The sequence below is a fragment of the Sus scrofa genome, chromosome 14 (assembly GCF_054392235.1).
Source record: "Sus scrofa isolate SSC_HxYL_T2T_F1_AM1 chromosome 14, Sscrofa_HxYL_maternal_Yorkshire_Landrace_v2.0, whole genome shotgun sequence".
Lineage (NCBI taxonomy): Eukaryota > Metazoa > Chordata > Mammalia > Artiodactyla > Suidae > Sus > Sus scrofa.
Window position 1 is genome coordinate 157,908,352 of NC_139396.1, and position 25,558 is coordinate 157,933,909.

Genomic DNA, 25,558 nt, shown 5'->3' on the forward strand with positions numbered 1-25,558 from the left:
GAATCAGTTTGTACACCTGAAAATAACACAATATTGTAAATTAACTGTTCTTCAAAACTTTGGTTTTAGCCTTGTGGGGGAGGGATGGAGGTAGGCAAAAGCATAGATGAAATAAGACTGGCCCTAATCTTGTTGATAATTGATGAATTTGGGTGTCAGGTACAGGGGGATTCACTATTCTTTCTACTTGGTATGTCTGAAATTTTTTAATAAGCGAAAGCACACAGTATAAAAACATTTGAGCCTTTAGACCTGTCTTTTGGTTTTGAATTATTTTCTTGGGTTGAGTTTCTAGGATTAGGGTCACCAGGTGGGATATTTTTATAATCATTGTTTTGAGTATGGCCAAATTGCTTTCATGAAAGGTTGGTTGGTTGATGTATGGTATAAGCCAGTTTGATCACAGTATTTTTTTTGCCTTGCATAACGGGTATTTATTTTTTTCCTGTTTTTTAAAATTACAGTGTTGTGCCAATTTCTGCTGCACAGCAGAATGACTTGGTTACACATCCAGGAGACTGAACATAGTTCCCTGTGCTGTACGGCAAGACCTCGTTGCTTAGCCATTCGAAATGTAATGGTTGCATCTACTAACCCCGAACTCCCCCGCCATCCCACGCCCTCCCCACTGGCAACCGCAAGTCGGTCTGATCACAGTCTGAAACAGTGCAACGTGTTACCATTGCATGTTTTTCACCCCATTTTATACATGGTACCTCCGCGTTATTGCCCCTCTTTTAAAGTTAGTAGAAACTTGAAGCATTTCTCAGTTGTAGTTACCACTGAAAACATTTTTCAATTATCTACTTCTGCCCTTGGTCTTTTCCTCTGTGAGGGTTTTATAGGATTCATTTTATGACGGTGGAATTAAAGAGGAGTTTGGTGGAATTAAACTCATTTTAACTGTCATATTTCATTTTTAAGTGAAAGGAGAAATGGTCACCACTGCATGGCTATTGTGATATTTGAAAAACTCCTTCTTTAATATGTATCCATGACCACCATATTCTTGGGTACTTTTCGAAATGCAACGTGTAGGCATGGCTATGATCTCCATGCCATTTTTGATTTGGAATATGCTTTTGATTTATGATTGCTATACATGCATGGTCTAGCGTGATGAATTGCTCTGAGGGGCAGCCACCACTGTTTCTAATATAGCACCCCACTGTGTCCTGTCATCGTCATTATGGACCATCTGCCACCAGAGGCAGGCTGCAGATGTCCCTTGTCAATGACATTTGACCTCAGTAAGTGTGCAGGTGTCTTTGGAAGGCCAAGGAAACCACCCTTCTGCTTCTGTGGTGCTGCGTGTTTATTACGAGCATACTCATATTTGCTTTCTCTGATGCTCATTTCCTGCCTTGCATGATACTAATCACAACTGCTAATGCCAGTACCCATCATGACCACAGATTCTCTCGGTAGCTTTTAAAATATGCTCAGCTGCCTATCATTAAGATCCCGAGTCATGGTCTAATGACTCATCTCATGAGCCTCCTCTTATGGGGCTGGTACATTTCTGCAGTATCATATTATTACAACCTACATATTTAAAATTTTAGAATGCGGAGGCCTAAATAGGGCACCGTGGTTTATTTAAACCTTGTCGTATTCGGCGCTTAAACCTATAATTTGTAAATGATAGCTTTTTACAATAGTTTTCGAGCGAATTCGAGAGCCGTGTTTTATGCCATCTTTGTAACCATAGGGACTGAAGAGTGACAGTGTGTGAAGCCCTCTGTGTTTCATGTTCAGATTATTTACTACTTGACAAATGGCAGGAGGGGCATAAAATTGTTTTATCTGTCAGATTTGCATGAGGGCTTTGTTACAGAAAGCTTTTAGAGTTCTCGACACAAACATAAATTCTCATGTAATCGGCCTTTGGAGATCAGCCTTATACTTTTGTTACTGTTTTCCCTGTTTCATTGTTGGGAAAACTGTATATTTATATTGTATATTATTTTTTAATTAACATATAGCATTTTCCAGTGAACAGCATAATGGTTCTGCATTTGTATACATAGCAAAATGATCCCCACAATAAGTCTCGTTAACATCCATCACCATGTAATTTACAAACATTTTTCCTTTTCTTGTGATGAGAACTTTTAAGATCTACTCTCTTAACAACTTTTTTTTTTTTTTTTTTTTTTTTGTCTTTTTGCCATTTCTTGGGCCGCTCCTATGGCAGATGGAGGTTCCCAGGCTAGGGGTCTAATCAGAGTTGTTGCTGCCAGCCCACGCCAGAGCCACAGCAACGAGGGATCCGAGCCACATCTGTGACCTACACCACAGCTCATGGCAACGCTGGATCGTTAACCCACTGAGCAAGGGCAGGGATTGAACCCGCAACCTCATGGTTCCTAGTCGGATTCGTTAACCACTGAGCCATGACGAACTTCCCTCTTAGCAACTTTCAGATACGCAATACAGTGCTAACTAGAGTCACCATTGCTGACATCACATCCTCAAGGCTAATTTATTTTATAGCTGGCAGTTTGTACCTCTTGTCCCCCCCTTCACCCATTTGGCATTGACCCCCCTCCCCCACTTCTGCCTCTGGCAACTGCCAGTCTCTTCTCTTCTGGAAAAACTTTTTAGGTAAGAAAAATTGGTCACAATGCAAAGATCCAACCAGTTGTGTAAAGGAAACATGCAAAATTGAAAGTGAGGCTTTTTTCTTCTTTTTGCTAGTAATGTTTAGAAAAGTGAAAGTAAACTTATGCCTGAGCTTGTGTCATCGGATGTGATTGGTTAAATTTGGATACTGTTTATCAGACTTAAATAAGCAAAGGTGCCTTTTAAAGATCTGATACTTATCATTAGGAAAACATTGAGTTCTGAAGCTACATCTAAAGTAGCATCTGAATTGTGTCTACAGGGAGTTCCCTGGTGATGCAGCGAGTTAAGGATCTAGCATTATCACTGCCGTGGCTCAGATCACTGCTTTGGTGCGGCTTTGATCCCTGGCCTGGGAACTTGCACATGCTGTGAGCGTGGCCAAAAAATTGTCTATGTGTTTGTAGGTGGGTTGTATAAACATAAAACTTGTAAAAAACCATTGTCAAGATAGTGTTTATACTTATACACATAAATACAAATATGGATATAAACATCCCGGTTAAATAAATAGGCGTAAGGTGAGCTTTAGAGTTGTTTAAAATGTTGATTGTAGGCACTTTAGGAAAGGTGTGTTTATACTTGCAGGTGGGCAAGTCCCAGGGTAGAGAGAGGCAGGGCTGTCGTCCTGGGGATGGGTAACCTCCTCCTGCGATTGGAGCTTCTCCGTGAGGCTCGAGGAAGATGCAGTCGAAGCACAGAGGGGCTCGTTCGTGTATTGGTGATAAACTCAAGTGAGCATCCTTTGCTGATAGGGAGCGTACCTGCAGTCGAAGCACAGAGGGACTTGTTGGTGTATTGGTAGTAAACTCAAGTGAGCACCCTTTGCTGATAGGGAGCGTACCCGCTGCCCTGGTACAGACCAGCCTCTCAGGTTTATCTGCGCGTCCCTCACTCACGGCTTCGCCCACGTTCGAAACCCTTCCCTCCTCCGCTTCCATGCTGAGCACGGAGAGGCATCTGGTTGGCTTCGGATCCCTTCCCAGTGTCGAGGCGTGAATGTCCCCGAGCCGCTCTGCCTCTTGGCTCCCTGAGGTCTCTCTAGACCATCGTATCTTCCTTCTTACGGACCCCGTTCCTGAGGGAGCCCCCCCCACCCCCGGACTCCTGGCCGGAAGGGAGCTGCCCTGACTCCCTCCTGCATGCCACGCCCCACACTTGACTCCTAGTAATTACCTGGCTGTCCTCCTCGCCCCTTTCTCTTCTTCTTTTGCTCATCTTAAAACGTTTTGTGTTTCAAGTGGGTTCAGAGTTTAAACCTGATTTCAAAGGAGTGGCTAGAGGAACTCTGGAGATTGAGCCAATAGGTCTTTCACCCCAGGCCCCCACATTAGGTGTCTGTGCCTGAGAGGCGCTGTGGGACAAGGTTAAAGTTGGGACTCCTTGGCCCCTCGGCCTGTGTTTTAATCCTGGTTCTGCCAGTTACTCCTCTGTGACCTCGGGCGAGTTAATTAACCTCTCTGTGTCTGAGATTGTTTTATTTGTTTATGTATTTTTAGGGCTGCACCTGCGGCATATGGCAGTTCCCAGGCTAGGGGTTGAATTGGAGCTTCAGCTGCCGGCCTACACCACAGCCACAGCAATGCAGGATCCTTAACCCGTTGAGTGAGGCCAGAGATCGAACCGGCAACCTCATGGTTCCTAGTTGGATTCGTTTCCGCTGTGCTGGAACGGGAACTCCCCCTGAGATTGTTTTATAATGGCCATAGCAAAAACCCATATACCATATAGTGGAAATTAAGCGAATAAATAAAGCATCCACAACAGTGCCCTGGCACAAAGGAAGTGCCGCATGACTTGCTGTTCTCCTCCCAGGAGTGGCCTGTGACCCGCCGTTTCTGTCACCTCCTCTGGAGGCTCAGAGCGGACCTGGGCCTCTGTTTCCTTGGCACAGTGATGTTTGTCCTTTGGCTAGGGACCTGTCCGTATGTATATTTTAGGATCCATCCTGAAACTGACATCCTCAGATATGTGTATTAGCAGGACAAAAAATGCCAGACTTTATCCCAGGAGAAAACACCAGCTATGGTATATGGCTGCAACGTGGTAAGGATTAAAACACGCCCGTCAAGGGACTCTAGGTTGGCTGAAAACCAAACCAATCCTGTTTGGTCTGGCCCACTGTTTCCTTTTTGGCCACCTCAGAAAACATCAGCTCTCAGCTAATGAGGACACTCATTTGTGTGGGCCCCTCGGGTCCCGTCTGGCTTTGATGGTTTTTCTGCCAAAGGCAGCGCTTGCCCCGCTGGAGCTTTGCCTCTTGACAAGCTATGTTTCCAAGCAGAGGACACAGACTGTCACTGCTGCTCGGGGCACTAACCTTGGCCGTGTGGGGCATGGAACGTGGTGCCACGTGGTGCCTCGGTACCAGCCTGGCTGCCGCCGCCACCCATGGCTGTGCTTTTAGGAAGGCCTCGTTCATGAGAGGCTGTGGGTGGTGAAACTTGGATAACTCCTAAAAAAAAAAAAAAAAAAAAAAAAAGTAACAATAAATTCATTTTCTAGATACCCGTGTACCAGATTTGGAGGGGCGATGCCTAGCAGGGAGGGTTCCGACTCTGTCCTGAGCCTGCCACTGGACGCGGGCCGTCTGTGCCCGGTGCCGGGCTAACATATGCGTAGACGTCTTGGGTTATGGGCTTGGACCAGTGATGAGCAAAGAGCAAGGCCTGAGAAACACTTGCGTAATTGGCAGTATTATCTTTTTATGGCCAACAACCATAGCGGATAAAGGTCCTGAGACTGGCCTACAGGGAGTGGCACATGGGAGAGGAGGGCACGTGGTATTTCCCTTTCAATACATGCTCCCGTATTCCTTTCTAAAAACAGCTCGAATTCTTATTTCCCCACCACTAGTGTATGTGTTCTTTCCCTCCGTCGTCACTTTTTATGTTTTAAATAATATATATTTTTTCTTTTTACGGCCGCTCCTGTGGCATGTGGAAGTTCCCAGGCGAGGGGTGACTCCCAGCTGCAGGCCTACGCCCCAGCCACAGCAATGCCGGATCTGAGCCACCTCTGTGACCGACGCCACAGCTCGGGGCAACACGGGATCCTTAACCCACTGAGCAAAACCAGGGACCGTACCCGCATTCTCACGGAGACTGTGTCAGGCTCTTAACCTGCTGAACCCCAGCAGGAACTCCCATTGCCCCTTCTCATAGTTATGACGTCTCTCTTTAAGTGTCTTGACTGAATGTAAAGTTGTATCCCCCTTGCTATCAATTTCTGGGGCCACTGGGAAATAGGAGTGTCTTTGTGGAAATGATGTTGTTATTTTTGCTATATTTGTCTGCTGCTTGAATTTTGCCTGGTGTTATTGTTATTTATTGGCCTGTGGTTTTTCCCTTGGTTGGTTTGTAAGAGCTGTTTATGTAGAACAGATACCAACCTTTTGTCATCCGTGACACAAACACTTGAGCCCGTCCTATCATCTGCTTGGTGGCTTTGTCTACCAACCAGGTTACAGAAGGATGCTTGTAGCAAATGGAGTTTCAGCAGCTCAAACAGCAAACTGCTTGGTTTCATACCTTAACCAGCCTCTGAGAAGGGTCCGCAGGTGAATTCGAATGTTGATGGGTTCGATCTGCTTGTGGAAGATGCTGGCTCAGCGCATCTGCTGCATTTTCTATCACTCGCACTTTCTCCATGTTCCTTGAGCCCCAGGGAGGAGCCACGTACGTGTGCCTGACGTGTGGGAAGACGTAGTTTGATCTCTGAGCAGCTGTAATGCTCGTGGGAGAGTCCTGAAATGCTGTGTCTTTTTATTTTTTATTTTATTTTTAGAAATCACTCTATCCGCAAAGCCTCATCCACCTGTTGTGGGCAAAGTGACTCATCACAGCATTGAGTTATACTGGGATCTGGAGAAGAAAGCGAGACGGCAAGGACCCCAGGAGCAGTGGTTCAGGTTTTCTGTCGAAGAGGAAGACCCCAAAATGCACACTTACGGTATCATTTATACGTAGGTGCAATATTGAATTGCTTCCCATTTAGCTTTGATTTCTTGATTAGCTGGAAGGTGTTCTCTTGTCTCCAGGAAGACTCACTTTGAAATGAAGGAAAAGAATGAGTCTGCATCATTTGCAATCAGGCTTTTTATGAACAATGGTTTTTGGAAAGTAAGCCGTCGTGGTCCCTTTGAAATTAAACCTCCTATACTTTTGAGAGCTTCATAGGCATTGGAAATATTCCAATGGTATATTTTTAAAAATGCAAAACAGAGAGACAGACTCCAAGGAGCATTTGGTGAGTCGGATGTCGTTTCCATCAGGCTGTTTCGGTCACAGATGTGACAACTGCCGACCACGGGTCACCCCACCGTTCACTTGTGAACACTCTTTCCAACCAACCTGACTTCTCAGCTTCCATCAGGGCTTCTCTTTTTACATTTCTTGAAAAAAAAAAAAACTTGCTGAAATGTAGTCGACTTACAAAGTTGTGTTAATTTCAGGCACACAGCAAAGTAAATCAGCCATGCATACACGTATACTCATTCCTTGCCAGTTCTTTTCCCCGTATAAGTTATCAGGCATCCTGAGTAAATTTCCCTGTGCCCTAAGTTTATCTGTTGGCTTTTTTTTTCTCCCCAGTCTTTTTAGGGCAGCACCGAAACATATGGAGGTTCCCAGGGTCAAATCAGAGCTGTAGCTGCTGGCTTACACCACAGCCACAGCAACGCTAGATTCAATCCACATCCGAGACCTACACCACAGCTCGCAGCAACCTCAGATCCTTAGCCCACGGAGCAAGGCCAGGGATCGAACCTGCCCCTTCATGGATGCTAGTCAGGTTCGCTTCTGCTGAGCCACGATGGGAACTCCATAAATTTTTTCTATCTGACCCCTTGGCCCCGGCCTTTTTCCAGGTTTTTTGACTTTCGTAAGTACCATTGCTATCCACTCAGCAAGACATCATTTTGTACAATCAATCACCGAGTCATCAGGGCCTTTTTCTCTTTGCCGTCCCCTTGAGTGCATTTCCCTCTGTTCGTCTTCACACCACACAAATATCAGGTCCAAGACTGCCCTCCTCCAGAGGCCACCTGAAGTAGCCCTCCTCTGCCCAGCGGTCCTCTCTGTCACGACCTTCTTTCGTTCGCCTCATGACATTGAGCTGTGCCAGGGACCTTGTACTGTTTGCCTGTTCATTTTCTGCTTCCCCACCAACATCTAAACTCTACACAAGGGAGTTCCCGTTGTGGTGCAGTGGGAACGAATCCGACTAGGAACCATGAGGTTGCGGGTTTGATGCCTAGCCTCGCTCAGTGGGTCAAGGATCCGGCGTTGCCATGAGCTGTGGTGCAGGTCACAAACGTAGCTCGGATCCTGCGCTGCTGTGGCTCTGGCGTAGACTGGCAGCTGTAGCTCCGATTAGATCCCTAGCCTGGGAACATCAACATGCCGCAGGCGCGGCTCTAAAAAACAAACAAACAAACAAATAAATAAATAAATAAAAAAACCCTCTACACAAGGCAGATAAGATTCCTTCTTGCTTCACGCTCTATCTCCAGCTCCTTCACTGCATTTCCACGCAGGAGGCCCTCGAAATACTTGTTGCATGAAGAAGTAAGTGCAGCAGGAATCGTCAGGAAGTCATTTTCTCCTTTATTTTCATTTCAACCCTTATTTCTCCCTCTGACAGTGTTACTGATGGCCGAGTGACTGTGTTTCAGGATGAGACCAAATACGAGACACAGATAGGGTTTTATTTTATTTTGTCTTACTCATTGGCCATGCCCTCAGCACGTGGACGTTCCTGGGCCAAGGATGGAACCCATGCTACAGCTGTGGCAACGCCGGATCCTTAACCTGCTGAGCCTGGCCAGGGATTGAACCCCTGTCCTCACAGAAATGAGGTCAGGTGCTTAACCCACCGAGCCACAGTGGGAACTCCTGAAATGTTATTTTAATCATGTGTTACTCTCTGGTAGGTAGTTTCCAAGAGCATGAATGATGGTTTAATAAGTATTTCTATGGAGAGAGAAAAAGACATTTTTTCTGTCTATTTCCCTTGTGCCATGAGCCATACTTGGGCACGCTGGGTGGGGCTGCCTGGGTACTCCTTGCTTTCCTGTTTCCGCCTCGCCTTTGCTGGATGACCAGCAACCATGTCCACGGGCCTCCAGCCGGATGTGTCTGTGTTCTGTCCCCAGAGTGCTCTCTGGTCCTGGAGTTCACCTGGACGGTTGCCTGGCATTGCGGGGCCATCTGGGAGCTGACAGGGCCCCATCTCTAAGCAGGATTTTGAGATGCCCACCTTGCCTCTGAGACTTGGCATGAATCTCGACACTAGGTGGCAGAATTAGACCGTGTTAAACTCGACCCCTTTTCTCCCTTGTGTCACTTTCCAGAGGCATCCTTAAAACTAGCAAATGCCTTTCTTTAAAAAAGCAATTAGACCATCTGACCTTGGACTTGTGGACTTAAGAGCCTCTTTTTGCCTTGTCTGTTTCTGCTCCTCTTCCCACCCAGTCAGTCTTGAGTCAGTGCTGTCGCCTCAGACAGGAGCTCTCCTTCTCACAGCCAGTTTTGTGGGTTTTCCCTTTGCAGGCTTCTACTGTGCTTTCCTGCGTGGGGCCGTGGCATTTCCCCTATTAGGTGGCATGTAGGATCCGTTTTCTGACTGGTCATTGCTGGATCCGCAGGTCCTCTAGCCGCCCAGCTTCTTTGCTTGTTGAGTTGGCTGCGTCCTTCTTGCCCACATCGCTTCCCTCTATCTTGCGAGATCACTTTTCTTTTTAATCTTCTTTCTGTCCGATTGTCTTCCCGTGGGTGTCCCCTGCTTAAAGGATGAAGGTCAAACTCTTTAGACCAACACTGGCTGCTCTTCACCGTTTGCAGCAACCTGCCTTTCTTGCCGTTTCTTATTTCTGAGCACAAACCCTCCAACAAAATCTGCTTACTGTCCTTTAAATATGTCTTGACTTTTCCTGCATGTATGCTCAGCTATTTTTCCTTGTTGGGACAGATCTCCCCTCCTCCACCTTTCTTCCGCCCATGTCAGATTCTGCCTCAACTGAGAAGCTCTTGCTATTGTCTCCCCAAGTTCCTATGGTAATTGGTACCCATATCATGCATTTCACTTATTCCATCAGCACCTGCCACGTGCCAGGCACTGTTTTGGATGCTGGAGGTGTGGCCTTGGACAAACAGACAAAATTCCTCCCTCGTGATGAGGAAGACACATGTTAAGTAAGATACATAAGTAAAAATAGAGCGTCAGAAGGCGGAGTCCCAAGGAGGAAAAGTGGGGGAACGTTTGGGAGCTTGGCATGGAGGGGAAGAAGGCTTCACTGAGCAGGTGACAGCTGAGAAGCCAGTGAGGCGGGTGTGGAGCCCCGTGCATCTCTGGAAGAACGTTCCAGGCAGGAGACACAGCAGGTGAAACATCAAGGAGTGAAGGCAATGAGAAGGCCAAGGGGGGATGGGGTTGGCGTGGGGACGGGGGCAACCCCTGGGAGCTTGGGGGCTGATGCTCTGAGAGATAGAAAAGGCACCGGGGAGGGCCGTGGTGGTCACACCCTTTGAGGGTGACCCTGGCCGCTGAGTGGGGCAGAGGCTGTGGGGAGGCAGGATGGCTGGAGCAGCTGGAGGGGGAGTGGCTCATTGGGAAGCTTTTTTTGCAGTAATTGATGGAGGCAATAACAGAGTGTGAAAGGTGGTTGACTTCAGGTGTGCGTTGCTGGGGGATCGGATGTGGGGTGGGAGAGGAGGAGGATTGTCAAGGCAGCATCAGCAGAGGCCTCCAGGCTTGGCCACGGGCCATGCAAAGCATCAGCTCCGGAAGCGCAGTGACTTGCAGTGGTGGTCTATGTGGGGCATTTATGTCCCACATCGAGCACCCTTTGTGTGTCACCTCCGCTCATCTTGTCCTTTCCCCATCATCCTGGCTGGTGGAGTGGCCTCTGCTGGGATGCTGCCAGTCATGGTGGCAGTGGAGGCAGAGAGTGTGGTGCCCTGTTTCCAGAAGCTTCCACCCAGAATGAAACGCTGCCCCTCTGTGCCTACTTCATTGCTCAGAGCAAGTCCTACAGCTGTGTCTGAGCTTAGCAGCACTGGCATCTAGACTCCTGAGGAGGCCACCAAGTATCTGAACAACAGGCCAGTCTTCCACAGGTGGCACCAAGGGTTTTGGCCTGAGCATCTTGAACAACAGAGACTAGGGGTGGAACCCAAGCCCGTCTTGGCACTAGTGGGCATCCAGATGGTTTTGGCCAAGGAGGGGCAGCTGGGAAAGAATGAGTCAGGGGAGAGGCTGGGCTGGAGAAACGGATTTCCGAGTCCTCAGCAGAAGACGGGATTGGAGTGCTGGGAGCGGGGACACAGCGAGAGAAGAGAAGTCTGGTCATTGAGTCCCTGGGCATGTCCGTACTTGGCTGTGTTTCATGTTTGCTCAGCTCTGGCATCAAATATTTGCTTTGATAACAAAATAAGGGTGTGCTTCATTCTTTGGTGTATTTCCTCTGCTGTGGAAGGGTTCTGAGACTGTTTCACCTTCAAGCTACCCTGCCTGGTCTGCGTGAAGCTCTGCTTCTCCACGGGTCTGATGAACCGCTCCCGTTAAACATGCCCGCATCTGTGCGGCCATCACTGGGGAGGACCCGGGGGGGGGGCTGGCAGCTGCGTCTCTGGTCCTCTCCTTGGGCATCTCTACTGATGAAAGCCTCCAGCCTCCATCACCCTGCCCCGTGGCATCTGTTTTGTAAGGCGGCTCTGTGATTTTTCTTTCCAGGGCTTTTTTTCATGCTATTTGCTTCATGGTGATCCTATGATACTTAGCAATACTGGATTTTATTGGGGGCACTTTGGGTTTTATTTCGGTCTAAAGCTATGTTAAGTCTTTGCCACCTGGCAATTGAATTCCATTGAGGTTTGGACGTGATAGTCTCACTGAGCTCCAAAAGACCTTTTCAGATGCCGCAAATTGCAGGCTCCGGTTCTATGGCTCAGATAGCTATAGACGTGGACCTATGTTCATATAATGATAAAATCCACCTACTCGTATGGCTGCTTTGTTCCAAGCTGATGTATTTGGGTTTATTGTTGTTATTATTGCTTAGACCACATAGTTTTTCTGAAAATTTATCTCAGTCTTAGGGCCTTTCCTTTCATGGTAAATGTATTTATATCTCTCTATATGTTTTTTGTCTTTTTGTCCTTTTTTAGGGCTGTACTCATGGAGGTTCCCAGGCTAGGGGTCTAATTGGAGCTGTAGCCGCCAGCCTATGCCAGAGCCACAGCAACGCAGGATCCGAGCCACATCTGCGACCTACACCACAGCTCACAGTAATTCCGGATCCTTAACCCACTGAGCGAGGCCAAGGATCGAACCCGCAACCTCATGGTTCCTAGTTGGATTCGTTTCCACTGTGCCACAGCAGGAACTCCTATTTATATCTATTTTCAACACTTCAGTTTTTGGTTTTTTAAGGCTGTTGGTATCCTTTCTTCATTGTCTTTATTATAGTTTCTTCTTTGTGGATACGTGGTGTATCAGTTAGGTATTGCTGCATAACAAAATAGTCCAAATTTAGCTGTTTTGCTCAGAGTGTAAAGTAATCATCTGTTTGCTCGTGATTCTCCAGTTTGAGCAGTGTGGGGGTGGCCTGTCTCTGCTCCACGTGGTCTTGGCTGGTGTGGCTCTGTTGGGGGTGAGGAATCCACATGGCGTCCCTCATGTGGCTGATGCCTCGGCTGGAGTGGCTGGGACATGGATGGCCGACTGAGCTCTGGTGTTTTCCTTTATTGTCTGGCATCTTCCAAACTCTCACCAGGTTCGCCCCTCCCTCCAGTGGGGAAGTTAGCATCTTCACACGGAGGCTGCCTTCTGAGGGGGCAAGATCAGAAGCTGTCAGTCATCTTAAGGCCGGCTCAGAATTGCATGGCAGGCCTTTGCCGCAGCTCACCTGGTTGGGGGGAGGAGCTAGACTCTAAAGGAGGGAAATGAAATGTACACCTGAAGGATGGGAGGAGAGCTGGAGGCCACCTTGACAAACACAACTTCTTCTGGTAAAAAGAAATGCGCTGCAAGGAAAGACGGCATCAGTTAGGGAGGCTGCGTCCTCCTGCAGAAGGCAGGGGAGCACAGATGAAGGTCAGAAGGTGTGGCTGAGCCTTGGGCTCTGTCCACTGGTGCCAAATAGGCGGAGACAGGGTTTTGGGTGGAGAAACAAGTAGCTTTATTGCTTTGCCAGGCAAAGGGGACCACAGCAAGCTAGTGCCCAAAAAACTCTGCCCTCCCTTGGGAGAGCTGAGGAGGTGGTTGTATAGCTTTGGCATAGAAAATAGGCCATAGATAGGGATCATGGTAGATGCAAAAGCCTGCATTCTTCAGAGCTGGTGTTTAGTGGCCTCTGGCCTGGTTCTGGTGGTCCTGGAGTGAAGGCTGCTTCGCCACATCTTCCATTTGTTGGGGGTTTTAGTTCAGCAGAGGAGCTCAAAGGTACTGTTCTGCGCATCCCTTGAGGAGGAAGCGGGATCCTGCCTCGGAGCTGCGCCATTGTTTCTTGACGGCTCCTCCCCGGTCTCTGCGTCCCCTCTCTTCCCTGAGAAGCAACTGTTCAAACCTGCCCTTGGGAACTCAGGCAAGGGCCTGGAGGCTGAATGAGGCCCATTTCCCAGAAGAAGAAATGGGGGGGGGGGCACAGAAAGGCTTTTGTGCCCAAGAGCCCACAGGGTCCTGCCCAGTTTCAAAGGGCCCCGACACCCTCATCTTCTTCTTGGCGCTGTCAGCGCTCTGCCTGCGAAGTCATGTAGATTCTGGTGCCTGAAGTAACTGGTGATGCGAGAAAGGCATCTCTGAGCATTCAGGACTTCACTCCAGCTTACAGTTTTTTCATTTTGAATAAAAAATGAAGGGAGAGAAACACAAAGGGCCGAGGTCTCTGTAAGTGGCTCTTTAGGTCCCTGAGCCGGGACTTCTCTCGGGAGCGAATCCAGACCTGTCCGCTCTCCGGGGCACCAGATCCTTCTGTTAGCACTCTCTGCTCTCGCCGGCCCCGTCCATCCCCCCACGATTCCAGGTCCTTCTCACCCAGCCTGCCTTTCTCAGACCGCCCGCGTCCCTCCTTCCCCCGCCCTGTCTGCCTCTCTGTTCGGGAAGTTCTCACCCCGTGTCTCACTTTGCATCAGAGGCCCCTCCACGGAGGACACGCTTTGGGGCCCCTCTCTCCTTGCTCGCCCTCCCAGCGGAGGAATTATGTGTCTGATGGGTGAGTTTGGGAGCTAGACCTTAGAAGCCTTCTGGGGCCTTAGAAACTCTCCTGAAGCATCCTCCTCCCCCAGACCAAGGGCTGGGCTGCCTCTCAGGTACGCGCCTGATGCTGTGCCTTGTCTGTGGGGAGAGACGGCTTTTCCAGTGGGTGCTGGGGTGAGTGGGTGAGGCTGTTGAATTGATGGGTGAGGTGTGAGCCCACCCACCCGGCCCAGAAGGAAGCCGTGTTTTCCTAAGAGCCCTTATCATTGGTGCTGCCCCCCTCCCCCAGCACTGTCACTTCAGCCTGACCCAGCTGCCACCCTGACTGCCCTTCTGCGTGCCCCCACCAGCAGGAGCGGACGGATCCATCTCAGCCCTGAGCTGGTCTGGGGCTGCATCCCCCACCTTCCTTCCCGGCACCTCCCAAGTCATGGGTACCGGACAGGTTTGTTGAGTTGCCTGGAAAGGGATTGATGTGTCATATTTAGGTCTCACGTAAACACTTTTGAAAGGTGAACTGTGAATCCCAAAGTATGATTCTGGCCTCTGCACAGGTCTGCTGAAAATGAAAGAAAAATTAGAAACGGAGAATGGAGAGAGTGATGGTAAGCTTGGCGCCCGGGGAGCTGTGGGGAGTGTCCTGAAAGGCGACAAAGGCTGGGCTGATGCGGATGTGGGAGAGAAGAAAGCACTGGAAATAGTACCTCCTCAAACACACACTCCCTCCACCCCCTCGCAAATCAGGTCTTTGGGTTCAGGGAAAGAAAAATTTAGATGAGGGCTCTGAGAGAGAGACATGGAGGTTCATAAGGGGCCCAGTGAAGACTTCTGGCAGCAAAGGGGAGCCGAGGATTGGGGTGCGATTCTGTGGCCCCTTGGAGCCCTGGTGACCTTGAAAGTATGGTGGGTCCAAGCAGCCCCCAGGCCGCCTCACAGGCAGAGGGGCAGGGTCTCGGCACTTTTGCTGGGTCCCAGCGTCTCTCGAGCCAGCAGCACTGCCTGCCTGCGATTCTTGGTGCTTGTTGTGTAGGCTCCAAATGATTCCACTCAGTCCTTGCCTCCCGAGGCGTGTGGATTTCCATCGCAGTCTCGGATCAGCTTTCTCTTCCGCGCCCTCTTCCCGCAAGGGTTTTCCTGAACGAGCCTGACCTCCTGGTGTGATGGGAGCGCTGCCTGACTCTCCAGCGGGGCAGCCTCCTCTCCTCTGCATCCTCCCCTGTAGTAGGGTCTTTCCTGCAATCGGTAACAGCCGCCAATTAGACCGCCTCACCCATCCTCTCCAAGACCCGCCCGAAAATCACACGTGCCATTGGCCTGCTCACTGCGCTTTCTAACGTGAAGCTTTGCCACTTGCGACACATAATGATCCTTTCTCCAAAGTACAGAATGATGGGCGTTGGCCCTGGGGGGGGACTTCGGCAGAGAGAGCACCTGCCGGGCGGGGGTGGCCGCCCGGCAGGTGCTCTGCTGGGGCGGGGCAGCCTGGTGTGACCGATGGACGCCACCAAGACCAGCCCTGGAGTGAAGGACACTCAGAGATCCTTCCACCCGCTCCGGCGTAACGCTCGGGTTGCTGCCTCGAGTCCCGGGTGGCGTCATGCCCTGTGTCTCCTCCCGTCTAGGGGATACGCGACGAAGCACGTGGTGGAAGGTCTGGAACCACGGACCCTGTACAGGTTTCGACTGAAGGTCACCAGCCCCTCCGGAGAGTACGAGTACAGCCCCGTGGTCGCGGTGTCAACGACCCGTGAGTATATGCAGCCTTCTAGACGCGTTCGTCTAAAGATGATGAGCTGGCGAAGGTGAAGGAGCTCTGTTCTTTGCTCAGCCTCCCGGGAAGCAGAACCGATTCTGTTCTTGTTCTTTGTTTCAGGGCCGCACCCGCAGCCTATAGAGGTTCCCAGGCTAGGGGGCAAATTGGAGCTTCTGCTGCCGGGCCTACGCCGCAGCCACAGCCACGAGGGATCCGAGCCGTCATCGACCTACACCACGGCTCACGGCAACGCCAGATCCTTAACCCACTGAGCGAGGCTGGGGATCAAACCCGCGTCCTCATGGAGACGAGTTGGGTTTGTAACCCGCTGAGCCACGGTCGGACCTCGGGATCCCTTCTTAAACCCTGTGATAACTTTGCTCCCGGGCAGGCCTGGGGCCACAGTGGAGGGACAGCTAATTGTGCTTTAACAACGGCAGAGCTGTGCCAGCGCTGCCCTCGGAGGGTCTGTTCGGAAAAAAGGAGGGAGTCACCTTTCTCAGGAAAAGGGCCAGCGGGGTGTGGGTGGAGCAAGAGTCCCCACACAGAGAAACAGGCTGCGGGTGTCCTCAGGTGAGAGGCCCACCTGGCATTTGGTCCCTTTGGGATGACTTCAGTGTATCTGTCGTGATTGACGCCGTCTGATTCCTGGGGATGCTGTGGGAGAGGAAGCAGGAACCGTGTAGCTTCCAACCACAGGTCGAGGTGGGGAGGGGGACAGGCCGCACCCTCGGCCCAGGGCAGATGCGAGGGACAGGTGTTCTAAGCCACTGTAGAGGGGCTGGGTCTGCAGTGCTGTCTTTGAACTCGAACACCGCTGTGAGGACTGAAAGGGTCAGACGCCTTCTTGCCGGCCCACCTGCTGCAAACAGACCTTTTTTTTTGGTGGCACAAGGGGAATCTTTCTTTTGTGAGTAAAACGTTATTTTAAAACTTGATTCAATACAGCGTTTGGCTTCTGTTCCTACATGCATTTTTCTGTGACTTGTGTCCTATAGGCACTTGCTCCCGACATTTGTGTGTGGATGAAGGACAGCTCAGATTTTGAGTTGAATTGTTAAAACAGCTCCCATCCTCTAATCCAAACAAGGCCTTGGGGATGGGGGCTTGGGGTAGCCCAGTGAGAACTGAGTTAAAGCTGAGGGCGGTGACCCCGTCCACACCCCCAAACAGTGCTCAGCTAGCTGTGGAGGGAGAAAGAGGATTTCAGAGGCGATGCCGACGCGACATGGTCAGTGTGGAGAGGCAGGCAAGAGGGCCTGGGGCTGCACCTGTCGAGGCCAAGCGCCTTTGCTTCTCTGTGGACGGCCCTGAGCTCCTGGGGCTTTTAGGGGCAAGAAAGGAGGGCAGAATGTGTGTTGGGCAGAATGTGTGTCAGCTGTGAGTGTGTTGAGGATGGAGCGGGCAGGAGAGAAGGACGGGCGGCAGAGGGAGTCTGGAGGGGAACTCGGGCGGGAAGCGCCCCCAGGCCTCCTTTCAGCTCCTTGCAGCCTGCAACTCCCACACCCCCGCCCCCCTACACCCACCCCACCCCCTCCACTGCTGGGCCTGTGGAGCCACTTTAGGGCAGAACTCTGCTGGGGGCTCTTCCTCTGTGGCGCCCCCCATCTGCCCAGCACTCAGCTCCTCCCCAGCACAAAACCAAGTCTCTCCTCCTCTAGTAAAGCTCCTTTGTTTGTTTGTTTAGGGCCGCACCTGCGGCGTATGGAGGTTCCCAGGCTAGGGGGCGAAGTGAGCTGCAGCTGTGGGCCTACACCACAGCCACACGGGACCCGAGCCGTGTCCATGACCTACGCCACAGCTCACAGCAATGCTGGACCCTTAACCCACTGAGTGGGCCAGGGATCACACCCACATCCTCATGGAGACTTGTCGGGTTTGTCTCCACTGAGCCACCACGGGAACTCCCTTGCTGCTTATTTGACATATTGGATTCTCTTCTTGTCCCCACCCCACTTCTTTGCCCCTAAAGAGCCAGCGTGATGGGTCGGTCCCATTTAGTTACAGAAGGTCCTTAAGGAGTTCCCGTTGTGGCGCAGTGGTTAACGAATCCAACTAGGAACCATGAGGTTGCGGGTTTGGTCCCTGGCCTTGCTCAGTGGGTTAAGGATCCGGCGTTGCCGTGAGCTGTGGTGTAGGTTGCAGACACGGCTCGGATCCAGCGTTGCTGTGGCTCTGGTGTAGGCTGGTGGCTGCAGCTCCGATTCAACCCCTAGCCTGGGAACCTCCATATGCCGCGGGAGCGGCCCAAGAAATAGCAAAAAAAGACCAAAAAAAATAAATAAATAAAAAAAAATAAAACCAGAAACTTATCTAAAAAAAAAAAAGAAGGTCCTTAATACACAGTTGGATGGATCCTTAACGAGCAGACAGAAAGGCCCGAGGCAGCATCAGGAGGAGGAGGACGACTGATTGTCTTAGCCTGCTCTCCCTTCTTTTGGGGGCTGGGAAGGTACTGGGCCTGCCAGGTGAGGGGGACCTGGATGCAGAGCCCAGCAGAGGGGGCCACTGGCGTGCTTAACACCACACCCCCCCAGCCAGGGGCTCTGGGGCCTGCTGGCCAGAGTTTCCGTGGAGTCAGTGCACCATTTGCAGCTCTTCTAGTAAGGCAGGAACCACCAGAGCGCTCAGCCCATCAGCTGACACGGCTGTGCCTATGGGCCTGGTATGCCTTCTCCTGGCAGAGCTGGCTTCCAGGAGGCAGCCGTGGACAACTGGTCTGGTGGCCCAAGGCATTTGTTACTGCAGTCCGTGGCTCCTGTGGGTGATTAGATCCTGCCCCCTGTAGGGGTGAGGGCATGCTGGAGGCTCCTGGTGATGACCCTGTGAGCCTGACTCCGGGGGCAGGTCACAGCACACGTGACTGCAGCCAGACACAGTCTGGGCCTCAGGGCCCTCTCCCGGGCGCTAAAGGTCACACCCTTCCCTCTGCCTGGCTCTGCTCGCTCAGGCTGCTGTTCCTGTAATATCCAAAGCAGACTCTCTTAAAGAGTCCGATCATGCTAAACAAAGAATTAAAAAGGGGCACATTACATAAAACAAATGAAAATGCTTCTGTGGCTTGATAATTTGCATTCAGTTTGAAAGTGTTTTAATGAATTACAAAAGCATGTACTTTGAATAAAGGATGCTCAGCCTGCACCCCCCCCCCCCGCCACCCCGCCCGGCCTAGGTACAGTACACGAGACTCTTGCTTAAATGAGGCATGCAATTTTAATCAGTTGGGCCCTTAAAAAGAAAGAAAAACAGCTGCTGCTTGTTAATTGGCAAATATTTTCTCCAGTGAGCTCATCATTTTTTCACTGCTTTTAATAGAGCCTTAAATTTCACCAAGAAAGGTGTTATCACCATATTTTAATATCTCTCGGGGCATCGGCAGCTAAATGACCCTCTCACAGAGCATGAGCAATGGCTTCTCAAAGACCCCTCTGCATCCCGCCACTGGTCAGGTGTCCCCTCCTGTGGTCCTGCCGGATGGATGCCGTCCAGATAGGGAGGCGCTCATGGATGTCCTCACCACGGGCAGCATCCGTTCTGTATTTTTTTAAATATATATATATTTTTTCTTTTTTATTATGTAATAGTTATTTTCCCAATACAATTTTTTTTCTACTGTACAGCATGGTGACCCAGTTACACATACATGTACACATTCTATTTTTGCACATTATCCTGCTCCATCATAAGTAACTAGACATAGTTCCCAGTAATACACGGCAAGATCTCATTGCTAATCCATTCCAAAAGCAATAGGTGGTATGTATTAACCCCAAGTCCCCAACCACCCCACTCCCTCCCCTCTCCCCCTTGGCAACCACGAGTCTATTCTGCAAGTCCATGATTTTCTTTTCTGGGTTAAGGTTCATTTGTGCCTTATATTAGATTCCAGATACTTGATATCATATGGTATTTGTCTTTCTCTTTCTAACTTACTTCACTCAGGATGAGAGTCTCTAGTTCCATCCATGTTGCTGCAAATGGCATTATCTTGTTCTTTTTTATGGCTGAGTAGTATTCCATTGTGTATATATACCACATCTTTCTAATCCAATCGACTGTGGATGGACATTTAGGTTGTTTCCATGTCTTGGCTGTTGTGAATAGAGCTGCAACGAACATGCAGGTGCATGTGTCTTTTTCAAGGAAAGTTTTGTCCAGATATATGCCTGAGAGTGGGATTGCTGGATCATATGGTAGTTCTGTGTATAGATTTCTAAGGTATCTCCATATTGATCTCTATAGTGGTTGTACCAATTTGCATTCCCACCAACAGTGTAGGAGGGTTCCCTTTTCTCCACACCCCCTCCAGCATTTGTTGTTTGTGGACTTATTAATGATGACCATTCTGACTGGTGTGTGGTGGTATCTCGTGGTAGTTTTGATTTTCATTTCTCTAGCAATCAGGGATGTTGAGCATTTTTTCATGTGTTGTTGGCCATCTGTGTATCTTCCTTGGAGAACAGTCTATTCAGGTCTTTTGCCCATTTTGGGTTGTTGGCTTTTTTGCTGTTGAGTTGTGTAAGTTGTTTGTATATTTTAGAGATTAAGCCCTTGTCCGTTGCATCATTTGAAACTATTTTCTCCCGTTCTAAGTAGTCTTTTTGTTTTCTTTTTGGTTGCCTTTGCTGTGTAAAAGCTTGTCAGTGTCATTAGGTCCCACTGGGTTTATTTTTGCTTTTATTTCTATTGCCTTGGGAGACCTGAGAAAATATTCATAAGGTTGATGTCAGAGAATGTTTTGCCTATGTTCTCTTCTCGGAGTTTGATGGTGTCTTGTCTTATATTTAAGTCTTTAAGCCATTTTGTGTTTATTTTTGTGCATGGTGTGAAGGTGTGTTCTAGTTTCATTGATTTACCTGCAGCTGTCCAGGTTTCCCAGCAATGCTTGCTGAAAAGACTGTTTTTTTCCCATTTTATCTTCTTGCCTCCTTTGTCAAAGAATAATTGACTGTAGGTGTCTGGGTTTATTTCTGGGTCTATATGTCTGTTTTGGTACCAGTACCACACTGTCTTAATGACTGTGGCTTTGTAATATTGCCTGAAGTTTGGGAGAATGATGCCTCCTGCTTGGTTTTTGTTCTTCAGAATTGCTTTGGTGATTCTGGGTCATTTGTGGTTCCATATAAATTTTTGGATTGTTTGTTCTAGTTCTGTGAAAAATGTCATGGGTAATTTGATAGGCATTGCATTGAATCTGTAGATTGCTTTTGATAGTATGGCTGTTTTTACAATATCAATTTTTCCAACCCAGGAGCATGGAATATCTTTACATTTCTTTACACCTTCTTGAATTTCCTTGATTAATGTTTTGTAGTTCTCGGCATATAAGTCCTTTACCTCCTTGGTCAGGTGTATTCCCAGGTATTTGATTTTTGGGGGGTGCAATTGTAAAAGGTATGTTTGTATTCCCTTTCTAATATTTCATTGTTAGTACACAGAAATGCGACTGATTTCTGAATGTGAATCTTGTATCCTGATTTGCTTTGCTGAATTCGTTGATCGGTTCAGGTAGGTTCGGGTTGAGTCCTTAGGGTTTTCTGTGTATCGTATCGTGTCATCTGCCCACAGTGACAGTTTTATCTTTTCTCTTCCTGTTTGGTGCCTTTGATTTCTTTTGCTTGTCTGATTGCTGTGGCCAGGACGTCCAGTACTATGTTGAATAGCAGTGGTGAGAGTGGGCATCCTTGCCTTGTTCCAGATTTTAGTGGAAAGGCTTTCAGCTTTTCTCCATTGAGTATTATATTTGCTGTGGGTTTGTCATAAATGGCTTTGATTTTGTTAAGGTGTGTTCCCTCTATACCCACTTTGGTAAGAGTTTTTATCCAGATTGGACGTCGGACTTTGTCAAATGCTTTTTTTTTGCATCTGTTGAGATGATTGTGTGGTTTTTGACTTTTATTAATGTGGTGTATGACGTTGATTGATTTGCATATGTTGAACCATCCTTGTTCACCTGGGATGAATCCCACCTGGTCATGGCGTATGATCTTTTTTATACGTTGTTGGATTTGGTTGGCTAAAATTTTGTTGAGAATTTTTGTGTGCATATTTATCAAAGATATTGGCCTATATTTTTCTTTTTTGGTGGTGTCTTTGTCTGGTTTTGGAATTAGGGTGATGGTGGCATCATAGAATGTCTTCAATCTTTTGAAAAAATTTGAGGAGGATGGGTGTAAATTCCTCTTTGTGTGTTTGGTAGAATTCACCTGTGAAGCCATCTGGTCCTGGACTTTTATTTGTAGGGAGTGTTTTTATGACATATTTAATTTCATTTCTAGTGATCGGTCTGTTCGGTTGATCTATTTCTTCTTGATTCAGTTTTGGCAGGCTGTAAGTCTCTAGAAAGTTGTCAATTTAGTTCAGTATTTTTTTATTTTTTTATTTTAGGGCTGCACCTGTAGCGTATGGAGGTTCCCAGGCTAGGAGTTGAATCGGAGCTGTAGCTGATGGCCTACACCACAGCCACAGTAACGCGGGATCCACGCAGCTGCGTCTGCGACCTACACCACAGTTCATGGTAACACCAGATCCTAAACCCACAGAGCGAGGCCAGGGACTGAACCTGCATCCTCGTGGATACTAGTCGGGTTTGTTAACTGCTGAGCCACGAAGGGAACTCCAGTTCAGTATTGATAATTGCAGCACTCGGGGTAAACATTAGAAAAACAAACCCGCGGAGGCAAGGCCTGCCTCTTTGCTGTTCCATCACACGTACCGATCGATGGCAATCTCTTGGGCCAGGCCCACGATGCCTTGGAGGATTTCATGGCCAGAGAACTGGAACATTCTTCTCCCCCCAGCACTTCCTCTGTTCTCCGTGGCCTTGCCTGCAGTGGGGTAGAGAGAATGGCTCTGCCCTGTGAACAAGAGCCTTTTCATTTCTTTTCTGTTTCCCTGTCAAACCCTTGTGACCTGCGAGACCTTTCTGGGCCTCCGTTGCCCCCTGTCTGGTCTGGTGGAAACCCTTGGTACCCCCTTGCCTTCCTGGCAGTGGTCTGGGAGGGCTGATGAGTTAATGCTGAGAAAGAGCTTTCATGCCCTGTTGATAGTTACTGCTTCCTTCAGCTGAGGCTCAGCCAACAAGGAGTGATGAACAATTGTGTTGCTTTCCTTCTCTCTGGGGAGCTGGCCCTTCAGCCTCAGAAACACGTGACAGCGCTGATAACCTCTCACAGAAGCTGGGAAAGGCAATACGTTAATTTGAATTGTCCCCAGTATCAAGATGCCCAGGTCTTGGCTCTGCACGCTCCCCAAGCTCCCAAGCACGAAATGAACTCGTTTCATTTTCTGATACTTTGTGCCGCAGAGCTTCCTGGGTAGGATGGACTAGGAGGTGCCCCTGCCAGGGAGCCCTCTGGGCAGGTGAGAAGGGTGACGTGGGATTGCGGGCGGTCAGGGCGTGGTGTGCCTTTGGACCTTCCCTTCAAATCCCCAGAAGTTAGCACTTTTCCAAGCTTTCTGGGCTTCAAGCCTCCTCTTTGACTTCACACTTGGCGGAGGTTGAGGTTCATGTTTGCTTATTTAAGATGTCCGCTTGTATTGAAAATTTAATAAGAATGTAAGCATGGAGTGAGTTGATCAGCTACCTCAACATCTATTGAGACTCCAAAGGCAGGAGTGTGACCTTAGGGGAGACCTCCCTTTGACCTCTGATGTTGCCCACTCCTGCTCTGGTGACCTTGGACAACGCACCAGCCTCTCTGGCCCTGTCTTGTGGACAGAAGGAGCAATGAATAAAAGCATCGTGTGGGAATTCTTGTTGTGGCTGAGCGGGTTAAGAACCCAACATAGTGTCTGTGAGGATGCGGGTTTGATCCCCGGCCTCGCTCGGTTTAAGGATCTGGCATTGCCACAAGCTGCAGCGTAGGTCATGGACGTGGCTTGGATCTGGCGTGGCTGTGGCTGTGGCTGTGGTGTAGAGCGGCAGCTGTAGCTCTGTGTCAACCCCTAGGCTGGGAACTTCCAGATGCCACAGGTGCGGCCCTAAAAAGAAAAAAAAAAAAAGTGTCATGTGGAGTCCTAGATACGGCTTAGTTGCTGGGACCTAGTTAGGATACCATGTTTTAAATGTTTGAAATGCAGCAGCAGTAGCATGAGTGTCCCTGTGTTCTAGACGATTCTGTGCAGATCACTTATGTTGATGTTTTTAGTGACCACCGATGTTTGAGAGCCATGGAAGTGGGGGACCGTTTGGTGAGATAACAGCCTTTGCCACCACCCCACCCTCCTCTTTGAGAAATGACAGGGAGGGAATTTGCATGGGTTTAGTTGGCCCACTAAGGTACAGGTCACTTTAGGTCTGAGTGACCCCCGTGCTCTGTGTCCTTGGCCTCTGCACTGTTGGTGTCTGGGGCTGATTAATTCAGGTCATGGGACTGCCCTGCATCTGGGATGTTTTGTGGCCTCCTGGCCTTCAGCCCTAGTTTCCAGTAGTACCCTTAAGCTGTGACACCCAAAAATGTCCCCAGATTTTACCAAGTGTCCTCTCTGTGGGGCGGGGGTCAAACTGTCCCCTCCCTTGTGGAGCCATGGGGCTAGACGTGGCCTCCCCTGGCAGGCCAGCGAGGGCGGTGGGACTTGCCCTCTGATGGTTTATCGTGACTCTTATTGGAGGCTTTTGGTCTAAAACTATGCATGGAATGATGAAAAGGAAGTATAATGTAGCTAAGACATCTTTAGGAGATGGGCAAGCTCCAGCAGACAGAATTGTTATTGCAAAGCAATTTGAGCTTGGCTTAAGTTTATTTTTACCAGAACAGAAGAAGGGTATCAGCTAAGGGTCACTCTGATAGGGATCCCTTCATTCTGTAGCTTGTTCTTAGTGCAGCTAAAAATCCTCCCAGGAAACCAGGAGAAAGAGGCTCCTGCGCTTGGGAACTGACTCAGGGAGAGTTTGCTCAGCCTAAGGAGCAGGAGGAGGGATTTGACTTCCCAGCTGGCAGAGGTGGCCGGGGACCCCTGTAGGTCCGCGTGTAAGAGGGAGGTTGAGCAGTGTGCTGGGAGCCTGGGGCGGGGGTGGACGTTTTCTTGTGGGGTTGAGAACAGTGACCGCTGAATGTGGGGCCCGCTGTGGAAGGGCCGGGCGAGGAGCACATGTGTCGTGTTCCCTCGGGGACCCGCAGTGTCGGGACTGGGCATGGAAGTCCCTTCACACACATTTGCTGAGTGAATGAACGAGCCCTTTGAGACGCGACTGGAATCAGGGGTCACCCACTCAGTGTCCTGGCATTGGGACGGGGCTGGGCCCAGGCAGAGGAGGGCGTGGGCTGTCGGGGACAAGGGCCGCGCTGCCACTCTGTTACCTTCACGAGTAGCCGGGCAGGGACCCGTCCAATGCTTCGCTTGTCTTCTTTCATCTCAACTTAATCATCAAAAAAAAGAGAAAAAGTCAGGATGAAACATCCGAAGCAGGAAGTAAATGGCTCGATGGATGGGCTTCTTTTACTTGGCCTTTTCGTCTCACAGCGCTCGTTTGTTTTTGAACTTCTGCCCCATTCTCTTCCGTGAAGCCTTAAGGATGTCTCCCCCGGCCCCCCGCAGAGGGCTGCGGCTCTGGCCACTGTCCCTTGCTTCTTTCTCAGGCGTCTTCCCTGCGCTCCACTTGGCAGGCTGCCCCTTATCATCAGGCTCCCCCCCCGCAGCCCGTCGTTCCCCCTTTCTGGGTATGAGCCCTCTGCCCCCAGAGCTTGGAGGAGTCAAGGCGAACATGCGTGTTGTGCCCCTGGGAAGGGCTGAGAGGCTGATTTCCAGGGTCAAAGCCACCCGTCTCATTCTGTTTGTTGTGCGCATAGTTTAGTGACTCCTTGGCAAAGGCAACCAGTGCATCGTGACAATGGGGGAGCTTTTCCTTGCTCGTAAGAGACATTTATTAAGTCTGAGGAAATCTGAAAGGCTTATTTTCAAATGTCAAAATAACATCCACGCAAGCAGTACTTTGATAACTTGAAAATGTCCCAAGCCGTTCGGACCATCCAAATACTCTTC

General features: G+C 49.5%; 1 protein-coding gene across 30 annotated transcripts in view; it reads left to right on the forward strand.

Annotated features, from left to right (window-relative positions):
• The window catches only part of FANK1 (fibronectin type III and ankyrin repeat domains 1), a 113,684-nt gene that overhangs the window by 66,207 nt on the left and 21,919 nt on the right, over positions 1-25,558 (forward strand). For 14 of the 30 annotated variants that reach the window (XM_084995895.1, XM_084995900.1, XM_084995899.1 and 11 more), the window contains exons 2-3: positions 6,412-6,576; positions 15,444-15,568. Coding sequence is in view for 16 of the 30 variants with exons in the window: in XM_084995879.1 (XP_084852005.1) it covers positions 6,412-6,589; positions 15,444-15,568 (303 nt within the window). In the remaining 14 variants the exon portion in view is untranslated. Of the gene's footprint in view, positions 1-6,411; positions 6,590-15,443; positions 15,569-25,558 lie in introns of all 30 variants that reach the window. The other 16 variants (XM_084995879.1, XM_021072603.2, XM_021072604.2 and 13 more) reach the window with 2 other exon arrangements.